This window comes from Psammomys obesus, unplaced genomic scaffold, assembly GCF_907164565.1.
Source record: "Psammomys obesus unplaced genomic scaffold, mPsaObe1.curated_primary_1811, whole genome shotgun sequence".
In the NCBI taxonomy this organism is placed as follows: domain Eukaryota; kingdom Metazoa; phylum Chordata; class Mammalia; order Rodentia; family Muridae; genus Psammomys; species Psammomys obesus.
The window spans coordinates 1317840-1330303 of record NW_026594263.1 but is presented as its reverse complement, the minus strand read 5'-3'; the positions used below and the strand labels follow the sequence as shown (position 1 = coordinate 1330303).

General features: G+C 40.5%; 1 protein-coding gene across 1 annotated transcript in view; it reads right to left on the bottom strand.

The window, feature by feature from the left end:
- The window catches only part of Frmpd3 (FERM and PDZ domain containing 3), a 95551-nt gene that overhangs the window by 58375 nt on the left and 24712 nt on the right, over positions 1-12464 (bottom strand). The window contains exon 4 of the mRNA XM_055618380.1: positions 12158-12203. Coding sequence (XP_055474355.1) covers positions 12158-12203 — 46 coding nt within the window. The remainder of the gene's footprint in view (positions 1-12157; positions 12204-12464) is intronic.

The window sequence follows — 12464 nt, the reverse complement described above, 5'->3', positions numbered from 1 at the left end:
TATATATATATATATATATATATATATATATATATATATATATATATGATTCAGTACTGTGCATGCTACAGGCATTGATTTGGGGTCTTGGAATATCCTTGAAGATAAGGAGGGGAACTACTGTAAGAAAAAGCAGGCTAGAAGACTACATAAGAGAATTACGAAGATAGGCACAGTATGATTGTATTTTAGCCATTTGAAACCTGCAATTGCATTAACTAGTAAAGTGTCTTTGCAATATATCTAAAAAGTAATGCATTCCACCTCTCTAAACAACACTTCGTATTCTGAACAGCATCTTCCCATCCACTGCTTTTGCCCCCAGCTTATGGTAACCACAATTCTACTTTGCTTTTGAAATTCTCTGCTATTTTTGGATTTCATATATTAATGAGATCATGAGGTCTTTGTCTTTCTGTGCCTGACTTATTTCATGTAACACAATGTTCTCTAGGTTCATCCATGTAAGAAATGACAGAATTTGTTTTTGATTCTCCTTGCAATGCTGAAGACTGAACCTAGGGCCTTCCAACAGTTTTCTTCTTTTAGAATCATAATAATATTCTGTTGTATGTATGTACCACATTTTCTTTTCATCTTCTTCTGTCTATAGACACTTAGATTGATTTTGTATCTTGAGTATTATCCACAATTCTACGGGGAACATGGGTGTGAGTATGTCTTCAAGACATCAGTTTCAATTCCTTTGGGGACATATGTATTGAATACAAAAACATATGTACACACATGCATATACAAACACATTCTAGGGGAGGGGGAAGTAGTTTACATATTATGGTTAGGAAAGACCTATTAGAGACCAAAAAGAAATAAGGCAAGGATGGTATGAGGCTATCAGGAGAGAGAGAGACTTCTGGGCAAAATACTGGTAAAGACTCTGAGGCAGGCATAGGATTGAGGTGTATAGGAATTCCTGTAACTGGAATACAGTGATAAAATGGGGAACAGAGGTGATGTGCTCTAAGAAGCAGTTGAGAGCTGAGTCATGTAAGGCCTTGTAAGTCATGGTGAGAACTCTGGATTTCATTCCATTGATGAGTTTTAAGTAGACAGGGTTTGATGTGTGTGTGTGTGTGTGTGTGTGTGTTTGATGCTGCTGTGAGGAAAATGGAGTGTAGGAGGTTAATGGTAAGATCTGTTAGGCATGTCTAAATGTCGTATTTGTGATTGAAGTGAGACACTTAAAATATAATGCTGCCATAGGCTAAGATGATGATAATGAAGATGATCAAAGTGAGTACACTCTGGAAATATTTTTTAAATTTATTTGTTTGTTCATTTTACATTCTGATCACAGCCCCCTCCTTCCACTCCTCCTGGTTCTACCCTCCTACCCTCTTCTCCCTTTACCCCATTCCCTTCTCCTCAGAAAAGGGGAGCCTCCCCCCATACCAACCCACCCTGGCACAACAAGTCACATTAGGACTAAGTGCAAATAATCTGGAAATACATTGAATAATGAATCAAGATCATACATTTGTAAGTTGGATATGGGGAGTGAGAAACAAAAGAAGCCCATAGGAAGAGCAGGGTTGTCATAGTTTGAGATGAAGTCTGAGGAATATGTAAGGGCCTTGCCATAAAGCTTCTGAGTCCTTCAATCAGGAATTCTTTTGTATTAATCCCACAAAGGTCCGTAGCAGCTGGAAAAAGCAGTGCATTAAGCTATTATGTGCCATTTGTGGCTAGGATTCTTTTACTGGATCAGCCACAGGAGGGCTGGGCCCTAAGATAAAGACACATCAGAAACAAATTGTCCTCATCATGTCAGCACGGGCCTAACTATGCCCAATGGGGTTGGCAATCACATCTCCCACAAAGCACAGATCACAAATATTCACTTTTTTTTTTTTTTTTTTTTTTTACCTGAGTCCAGCAGGAACTCCAGCAGTGGGTTCTGGCTGTACAGAAGAAATGCATGGAGGAGCTCTTAAAAGCCTCCAAGGCCCAGACCCGACCCTAAGCCAATTACTTGGTCAGTGCAGAGCCTCAGTGTGTGTGTGTGTATGTGGGGTTGTTTTGAGACAGGATCTCATGTCCAATAATTTTTTAAAGCTTCTCATGGTTTCAAACTACAGCCAAGACTGAGAACTATCAAGTTAAAGGAATCTTAGGCTTTTGTTGGCAGCAGACAATAGAAAATCCAGGGCTGGATATCGTTCCCTAGAGTGATTGTTCAATAATGTCAATGCTGTTGTATCTTGCATGGCTAGGTGCTCAAATCTTGGGTGGGGGGATTCCGGCAGAGACAGAGGCAAAGGAAATGGGTCAGATAGATCTGTAGCTCTCTCTCTGTTTGGGCAACTGTGCTTGACTCAGTTTTCAGTCAGCTGTTTTTAACTAAGGTGCCATAAACACAAAGCTCGTGGACTCTGACCTGATAAGTGCCTGTCCATCTCCTTTCTCTAGAGCCTCATGCTGTTAGTTTTCTCCATGGTACGGAGTGGAGCAAGGCATCTCAGGGTCCTGAGTGGGCCGTTCAGTTTTTACATGTGAAATGGAGGCTCAGAAAAAGAGGAGTAGGCTGCCTTAGGATATCCAAAGAAACAGACCTGCAATTTTCTGAATCCTGATTTAGTGATTGTCCCCCCTACAGCAGGCTGAAGTTGGAAGTCCACTCCTGACCTTTCATTCACAGCTTTCTGTTCTACCTTAGTCCTATGCAATAGATTTGAACAGGAACATAATGTTATATATATATATACACTGTGGAGGGGTCAACAATTTTGCTGCTGTTCCTACAAAAAAAAAAAAATCTAAATCTTACTCAGTCCTAGAAACGTTTATACCACCACAAGGAAAATATTCAGGTATTTACAAGAGCAAAACCACAAAGGAGGCAGAATTTCCAGAGCTTTCAGGGATTATAATCATTTTTGCTGTGTCTGTTTCAGAGCTATTTTCAGCTTGTTTATGCCTCATTCCTCATTGACCCTTGTCTTCTTGGTCTCAAAGACTTCATCCTAGTCTCAGTATTCAGTCTTATTTGCTGATGGTGACTCACTCATTGCCAGCTGGTCTCTGCTAGATGTGACAGTCATATTTTAAATACAGGTGAGGTCTGACTTCCAAAGGGCTACAAAGTGGTTCCAAAAGGTCTCCCTGTCCCACATTGTCATCAGAGGTCACTTGTGGGGTCTGAAGTTTGTAATACTAGAGTGATCCCTTGACGTAAAACTCTGAAGCATGCAAACCAATGCTTTAGGGCCCAGTAAATTGTAGGCCTGTCCAGGCCAAATCTTGTCCACTGCATGTTTGTTTGTTTGTTTGTTTGTTTTGTAAATAAATTTTAATTGGAACAAAGTCACGATCTTCATTTATGTATTGCCTGTGGCTGCTTTGGAATTACTGTGTTTAGTTTACAAATACTAAAGTATTTACTATGTAGTTCTTTACAAACATGTTCACCCCTTTACTAATATTAGCATGTACTAGCCCAATATTTCTAAAATTTATCCAATAATAAGAACCACAGGAAATGGTTATTAAAATACAGAAACCCTGGCCCATGCTCATACCACTTAGAAATCAGAATCGGGAGAGTGGGGCTCAAGAACATATACTGTGAAGATGTCCTAACCCATTAAGTATAGATTAACTAAGTACCTTAGAGCTAAGACATTGGCGCTCTTCACTGACCCTATTTTTCCTTCCAGCATCTGGGAGGCTAATTTTGCAACAAGCATTCTTTTTGGCTAAGATGAATTTTGTCCTGGAACACGGGACTAGAATTGCTAAGTACCTCTGGGGCCACTGCGAGCCCCTTGAAGCAAATATGAAGCCAGGACCTAGGTGAAATAAGGAATTGAGGAAAGAGCCTGCCTCTCCCTCAGGGCTGAATTCAGCAGCTGCTGATTCTCTGAGCATTTTTCTTTTTAATTTGGTGGCTCTATTAGCACAGACTTTAGGGTTGTGATCACTCATATTTTGGTCGAAGTCAAGTATGTAGGGCCAAACATTAATATTTCATGACAAGATAGGGCCCAGCTTTTATAAGATTTTATTTTACTTGATGCATAGTATTTATAAGTATTTAAAAAGCAATGTGATATTTTGATGCATGTATACATTGTGTAATGATAAGACCAGAGTAACAGCACTTCACACTGTTGTCATTTCTTTGTGGTAAAACCTATCATCTAATGCAGTGTGATGCAATATACATTATTATTAGCTATAGTCACTGTGCAATAGAACTCCAGAACTCATTACTTCTATATAACTGCAGAATCCAAAAAATGGTTGCTGTCATAGGAGTAGAGAGGAAAACAGTAGCTACCAGAGCCTCAGGGGGGTAGGGAGACTTGAGAGCAGTAGATTAAAGGATGCATTTTGATTCTTGCAAGATGGAGCTCAGTTTCTTTCCTGAAGCTTTACTGGTTTCATGATTGGCCTTTTGCTGCCTCATTGTCTTTGACACCTGAGCCTGCTTACAATCAATTCCCATAGCAACCACTGTGGGCTCCTAAGATAAAGGAAGGCCATCCAGGTTACACCAGATGGGAACTAGAGTGCTTGCCTCTCAGCATTCAGGTCTACCTAGTGATGAATATATCCTCTCCTGACCGGCAAGCTTTCCCCAAGTTACATTTCACCTAGTCTCATTCCTCACCTCCAATTTCACCACCAGGGGTACCTGGCAATTCTGCTTGGCTCTTTGCACTACACTAACTTCAAGCCATCGCTCCTTATCCCTACATTTTGGGGATCCCTATATTCCTTTTGACCAACTAAATGCTATCCGTTTTTCAAAATCTAGTTCCAGTAGAATGTGGTGACATATGCCTGTAATTCCAGTACTTAGGAAGCTAAGGAAGGAGAGTACTTAACATTTGAGGTCAGCCTGTGCTACATAGTGAGGGCCTAATCTCAGTAACAAAACAAAAACTGAAAATCTAAAACAAAGCAACAAAAATAAAATCGTTTCACTTCTTTGTTCTGGATTCCTCTTCAGGTCCTCAGTTTACTTTTCTGCATTTCCTTCAGTCTTTTGGTTAATCCACACTGCCATAGTTTATCTGCTCAATCAGGTTATAAGGGATAGTATTTAACATCACCATGTCTCTTAGCACCAAGAGCATAGTAGACTCAGCATAAAATATATTAGTTTGATTGCTATAATTAATGACGATTTAGCTCATGAATCTAGAAAGTGTAATTTGGGTGCTCACCATCTGCCTAAGTGCCATACCTTAAAACCATGGGACTAGACTTCCTAAGTATCTCAAAATGCTCTGTGAAAACCCATTTCTGTTGTCACTCTGAGCTTTTTCTGGGAAGACGGCTCTAAGCAGAAGGGATTCTGGTTCTTTTTGTCATTCTTACTTGGTCCTACTTTAGAGGGAACAATCTTTACTTGCTTTATCAAGGCAATTTGAGGTACTTTATTTAAAGTACTTTATTTAAAATTTGACATTCGTTGAGGATCTACCACGTGATGAAATCTACAGACACCATGATTAATGAACACTTAAGGGGAGATAGTTGGTCATCAAAAGATTAATGAAAGCACTTGGAAGTGATGGCACATGCCTTTAATCTCAGCAGAGGTAGGTGGATCTCTGTAAGTTTGAGGCCAGCCTGATCTACAAAGCAAGTTCCAGGATAGCCAGAGCAATACAGAGAAACAAGGTTTCTTGAAAAACAAAACAGAACAAAAGATTAAAAAAAAAGCCTTAATACATAAATATACATGTAAGAGAGGTGGAGGTGCGGTGACCTCTGAAAATACTTCCTGCTGTTGTACAATTCATTCTGTTATTCTGTTAAGAGGAAAATGTCAAATGAAAGAGACTAGAATCATTTGGGGAGACTTTTCAAAAGTCAAATACCAGGGAGCCCATCCCCAGAGCTTGTAATTCAATTAGTCATGGATAAAACTCAAATGTAAATGGTTTTGAGAGCTTCTCTTATGGTTCTACTGAATAGCAGGGCCAGGAACCATTACCAGGCAACAAATGAAGGAGCAAGAATTAGACCATTATCAGCTGGAGCAGGGAGAAGCCTTAGAGATCATCTGGTCCGGTGTTTCCTAAATCCCATTGAGCATCAGAATCCCCTATGGGATTCAGTAAACACACGATATGGGGAGTAATATTGAATATATATTGGGATCTCCAAGAAATTTTCACTATAGCTTGAGAGACAAGATTCTCTTGGTTGAATATTGTTTGACAAAGTAGTTCTATACAGCTGTAAACACTTAATTAGCACATGGTGAACAGTTGCTCCACTACTTCACACAGATTAAAATCTTAAACGTTTAAAATAACTCAACCTGGAAGACTCCATTTCCTTTATTTCAGGAGAAGAAATTAGGAATCACAACTGTTAAGTGTCCTACTTGAGGCCATCTCACTTACAGGTTCCAGACTCAGGATTCAAACTCTGATAACTGGTCCTAGAGCAGAAGCATTTCCTACTCTGCATTATGCCCTGTTGTCTTCATCCTTTAGGAATCCCTTTCTCTCCCCTCTCACTCTTTTACAGTCTATCTCTCTTCCTACCTCAGGCTCTCACTCTGTACTTCATACTAGACTAGAACTATGTAGCCAAGGCTGACCTCAAACTCATAGTGATCATTCTACCTCAGTTTCCAAGCATATGGGATGAATGAACTAATATGCTCAGTTCCTCTGGGCATCTCTGTATGAGGGCTGATATAAGGAAGCAGGCTGTTCATTGCTTTACCTCAGTTGGAAACCATGTATCAGACAACTCAAACTTTTCATGTCCTGTGCATGTTCACAAGAAACCAGAAGAACACCATGGATATTGATTTGGGAGGTTATAAAATAAAATCCAGGGACTGGGCAATTTTATGTGCACAAAGTCTTCAAAAAGGATGAAATGTACATGTATGTATGCAAGGCTTCCATTCAGTTGGGATGTAGTAATTTGGCCATGTTGGTTGTCACATATTTAGGTATTCTTTCAAAATGGTTGGTAAGTAATAGCTTCCCTAAGTTTCCTAAGTGCCACTTGACCTAGGACATTCCCCTGCGAACATTTTACAAATGTAAACCAGATCAAGGGTTAACACCTGGTCAACTAGGAGGCCTCCAAGATGGGTTGGTGCCTAATGGTTTTGATTACTACACCACCTGTGTATGTGCCTACCCACTTCTATGCTCCAAGGATTTGGAGAGAACAAAGCCAAGAAATAGAATGTGGGCTACCCAAAGGTAAGGGCTGTGCATGTTTAATGAGCTGCAAAATTGCTAGCCTATGCAAGTGGCCAGAACAGTAGACATTTGATAAATAATCCACAAATTAGTGAATTAATTAGAAACTCTCATCCAGGTTAGTTGGGCAATTCTGTTTGAAAGATAGGCATAATCAGCTAAGTTTTAAAAGAAATGAACATTATTGAAGAGATGTCAAACAACACAAAGAGAATAGAACTAAGAAATGCACAAAGAGGAGAAGGAAAGCAGCCTGGCCATCACAAAGGGGACACAAAGTGGGGTAGTTCTGGCATCATTTGTGGGAAGAATGGGAGGGAGGAAGGCTAGGACGGAAATAGTGAAAATGTAGGATTCTTCATCCTGAATATCAGTCTGCTACTTTGAGTTAAAGTTGTCTATATAGCTGAAAGGCTTCCTTCATTTAACTAGCATTTATTAATACTTTTTTTTTGGTGCCAGGTCCTGTTCCAGGTGATTGGGATATAGCAGTAAGAAAACAGTCGTCACCCTTTTTGAGGTAACATTCTAATGAGAGTCATGGATAACAAACATATTAATATAATGCTTTCAAGGGAATGTGAGGTGAAAAAGTCACTCTGGAAAAACAATCTGGCAGTTATTTAAACTAAACCCATACTTACTATATGACCCAGCAATCACACTCTGGAGCATTTATCCCAGAGGAAAGAGGACTTGTACTCACAAGAAACACAAATGTTTATAGCAGCCTTATTCATAATAGCCTCAAATTAGATGCAACCCTGATGCCCTTCAATGGTGGATGATTAACTAAACTGGTGAATTCACTCCATGGGATACTATTCTACAACAAAATATTGCTACGCACAATTTGAATGAATCTCAAGGGCAATGTGCTGAGTGAAACAAAGCTAAGTCCCCAAGGTTCCATGTGATATTATACCATATTGTTCCATTTTCATGGTATTGTTGAAATAACACAGAAATGGAGAACAGATTAGTGATTAACAGGGATTTCAGATGAAGTTGGAGGGGAGGGTCTGTCTACATAAGGGCATAAGGAATCTATTTTGGTGGTAGATTTTTCCAGTCTTTTGCTTGTATTGGTGGATGTGTAAGAGTACCATTGAAACTGTGTATATGTATAGAATCAATGATGATTCCCCCCCAAAAAATTACATGTGTTTATTCTTTTTGTGACAGGGTCTTGCTATGTGTTATGACTATTATTGGCTGCTAACTTGACTACATCTGGAATAAACTAAAACCCAAGTGGTTGACTGGACACCAGTGAGGAATCTTTTCTTTTTTCTTTTTAAAATTTAATTTTATTTATGTATTTATTTATTACAGTTTATTCACTTTGCATCCCCACTGCAGATCCCTTCCTCATCTCCTCCCAGTCCCACCCTCCCTCCTTCTTTTCCCCCTATGCCCTTTCCCTAGTCCCCTGATGTGGCAGGTCCTCCTCCATATGGCAGGTCCTCCTCCCCTTCCATCTGACCCTAGCTTATCAGGTCTCATCAGGAGTGGGTGCATTGTTTTCCTCTGTGAACTGGTAAGGCTGCACCCAGGTGGAGGTGATCAAAGAGCCAGCCACTGAGTTCATGTCAGAGACAGCCCTAGGGAACCTACTTGCCACTGGGTTTTTCTTAATGCAGAATTTTTAAATTTATTTATTTAAATTTTTAAATTTATTTATTTATTTGCTATGTATACAGTATTTTACCTGCATGTGTGCCTGCAGGCCGGAAGAGGGCGCCAGATCTCATTATAGATGGTTGTGAACCACCATGGGGTTGCTGGGAATTGAACTTAGGACTTTTGGAAGAGCAGCCAGTGCTCCTAACCTCGGAGCCATCTCTCCAGCCCTCTTAATGAAATCTTTTGAGGTGAGAAGATCCACCTTTAATCTGGGCCACACCTTCTGTCAGCAGACTATATAAAAGACATAGAAGAAGGAAGCTTGCTCTCTTCGCCTGCTTGTTCGCACTGGCAAGTCCATTCCTTCACTGTCATTAGAGCCTATTTATTTGAGATTCCACTGTACACTGAAGATCAAATGAGATAGCCAGCCCAAAGTATTGAACTGAATATAAACAATCATTTATTATATGCATACCTATAAATTCATTCTATAAGTTCTGTTCCTCTAGAGAACCCTGACTAATTCATCAACTGTTTTCCTGTTACTCAAGATTCCTTGACATTTGAAGTGCTAAGGTTGCAGGCATGAGCCATTGCTCTGATTTCTTAATTTTGATATTATGTTCTATAGTTATGAAAGATGTAACCATTATAGGCTATATAATACACATGGTACATCTATAATAAATTTGCTACTTTCTGTTACTTCAATTAGTTCACAAGAAAAGCTTTTAAAATACAGTGTTTGAATTTGAGGAGAAATTAGACAGTAGTCAGATATAATGATGGGTAGATGCTGACTTTGAAAGGGTAGTCAAGTTAGGTGTGGTGATACATGCCTTTAATTTTAGCATTTGGGAGGCAGAGACGGGGGAATCTCTGAGTTTGACACAAGCCTATTTTATAGAGTGAGTTCCAAGACAGCCAGAGAAACCACAGAGAAAACATGTCTCAAATAGCAAGGGGTATGGGAAAGTGTAGTCAAGAAAAGCATCTTTGAAAAAGTGACATTTGAGAAGACAAGATTAACAGAGTAGCCATGTACCTCTAATCAGAGCAGCATTTTTTTTAACCATTTGGGGCAGGGAGAGTGGACACAGGGTCTCATGTAACCCAGGCTGCCTTTGCCTTCTGAGTGTTGGAATTACAGGTGTGACCTACTATGCTTGGCTCAGCCTAGTCTATTCTAACCTTAGAAAATGAATGCTTTGAGGGTAGAAGTAGTCACTATTTTCAAGACAGGACAGGTAGGGATTGACTGTGTAGTGCTTATTAGGCAACTGTACATTGTGCAGTAGGGTGGGGAAAGCTCTCTGTATGATGCTAACAAAGCATTTGTATGATGCTTGTTTCCTCAGAGGCAGTGAAATGCAAATAAATGAGGCCCACTTGCCTAGGACGTTGTGCAAGTTGTTATAGTGTGTGAATGCTATGTGTATGTGCTGAGCATGGGGGTGTGTGTGTGCCCACATACGTAAGCAAGAAAAGAGTTGGGGACCAAGGAGCCAGGCAGCTGGCTCCAGGTTTGATTTGAACCGTGATTCTTGATTCTTGAGAGCCAGGATTTGTACCTGTGCTCCAGTTCTGTCTTTACATAGATACATGCCTTAAGAGACCAAAAAGATTAAAAATTAGCAGCTATTATAAATTAAGGCCTGAACTATGTGGGTGGAGAAGTCTAGTAATGCCCTGAGGGGAAGGACAGCCTTACTGCATTCTTTCCCTACCCACTAGAGATAACAGTTGCTAGGAAACTGGCCCATCCCCCTAGGGAGGGACACCTGGTCATTAATGGTCTGGGGACCTTCCTATAGCCAAGTCAATTAAAAATGTAGCATTTTGACCAATAGATGCTTGCCAGGCAGGAATTGCCCCTGCCTTGGGCATGCTGGGAGGGACCAGAATCTACAATCACCCAACTAACCTGGGCCTGGCACACTCAGCTCCCACCGCTTTGGTGCTGGGGGTGTGTGGGCCCAAGCTGCAGCTTGTAATTTACAATAAAAAGACCCTCATGTATTTACAGCGGAGTCTGTTTATTCCTGGTCTTTTGGGGTTCGGAAACTGGGCAGAACAGCCTCTTACTGAAAAATCTTCCCCTCCATCTGTAGCTGGTGTCTGGGAAATCATGCGTTTCTCTTAAGGTTCAGTCTCCTTCAGTGAGGTGGGCCATCAGTTCTGGGGTAGAAGAAAGTTTTGTGACACTCAGAAGGGACAGAGGGGCTGGTAGTGGAGTGAGAGTTGGAATTTTTGCAACTGGGTTTGTGATTTAAATTAAGATTGCTGTAAAGAGACATGCCAGTAGTACAAACTGATGGAACCCAAAGTCTAGGAGAGGGAAATGGGAGATTTTTTGCCCTCTAATAGCAGTTGTGTTGATTATTATGATAATGTATGTTTTGGAAGCATTGTGTAACTCCAAACCTCAATTTACAGATCGAGGAACAGAATAAAAAAGGGGTCTCACCCCAGGTCACACACCCAGCTACTGACTGTAGCAGGAGAAAACTGTATCTCACTGTGTAACACTGGCTGGCCTGAAACTGGGGCCAACTTAGAAATCATAGATCCACCTTCCACTGACTTCTAAGTGCTGGAATTAACAGTGTGAGCCAACCCACCTGGCACTTCTTTGTTTGTTTGTTTTGTTTTGATTTTGGATTTGTTTTGCTTTTTAATTTTTCTTTTAAGACAGGGTTTCTTTGTGTAGCCTGGACTGCCCTGGACTCACTTGTAGACCAGTCTAGCCTTGAACTCACAGAGATCTGCTTGCCTCTACCTGCCCAAACAACTTCATTTTTAAAATAATTGTTTGTGTGCTGCTGAAGTCTAACCCAGGACACTGAGCATACTAGACAAGTACTTTATCATTTAGTTATTATCCTCAGCCATCCCAGCAATTTTATATGAAAAATTTTAAATACAGTATCAGGTCTCATATATCACAGATCATTTAGTCTTCATAATGGATAAATAAAAGTACCTGCCAGGACTCTATGGGAGATGGGCACATTAAGGCAGAACATAGCAAAAAAAAAAATGATGTTTAAAATATACTCTAAACCGAGATAGTGGACAATTTAATTTGTTAAAGCAGAGGACACGTTACAGAGCATCCCTCTGTAAAGCTCTTCAAAATCTTCAGCCCTGGAGATGCAAACAGGTATTATGTCTAAGTTTACAGTTAATTTAAGTATGTGTCTCTTGTGTCTGCCCTACTTTCTGATCCCTCTTTCATCTTAGGCTGCTGCTTTCCAAGATGGAGTCCTTGCTTCTTAGGTGGGAGGTAGGGTGAAGGGCAGATGGCATAGAGGCTCACTCACCTGATGAGTGTGCAGAACTGTAAGAACGATGGATTCCTTAGCACTCCTGCAGAGAAAAAAAGGAACAGGAGAGCAGTACATCATGCCCTAGGTATTCATCTAGTACAAGAAGCAACACCAGAATGTTCCCCTGGGTTGCATTCAGGTATATGGATTAGGACAGAGGGTAATCTGAGGATCTGCATGGATGCCTCCCCTCCCATCATTTGTGGATGCTGACACAAAGCCATCCACATCCATATTGGTTCACACTGGTGTTCAACAGTAGTATTAGCATTACCTCTGGGGTTGTAATTTTTCAGGTTTT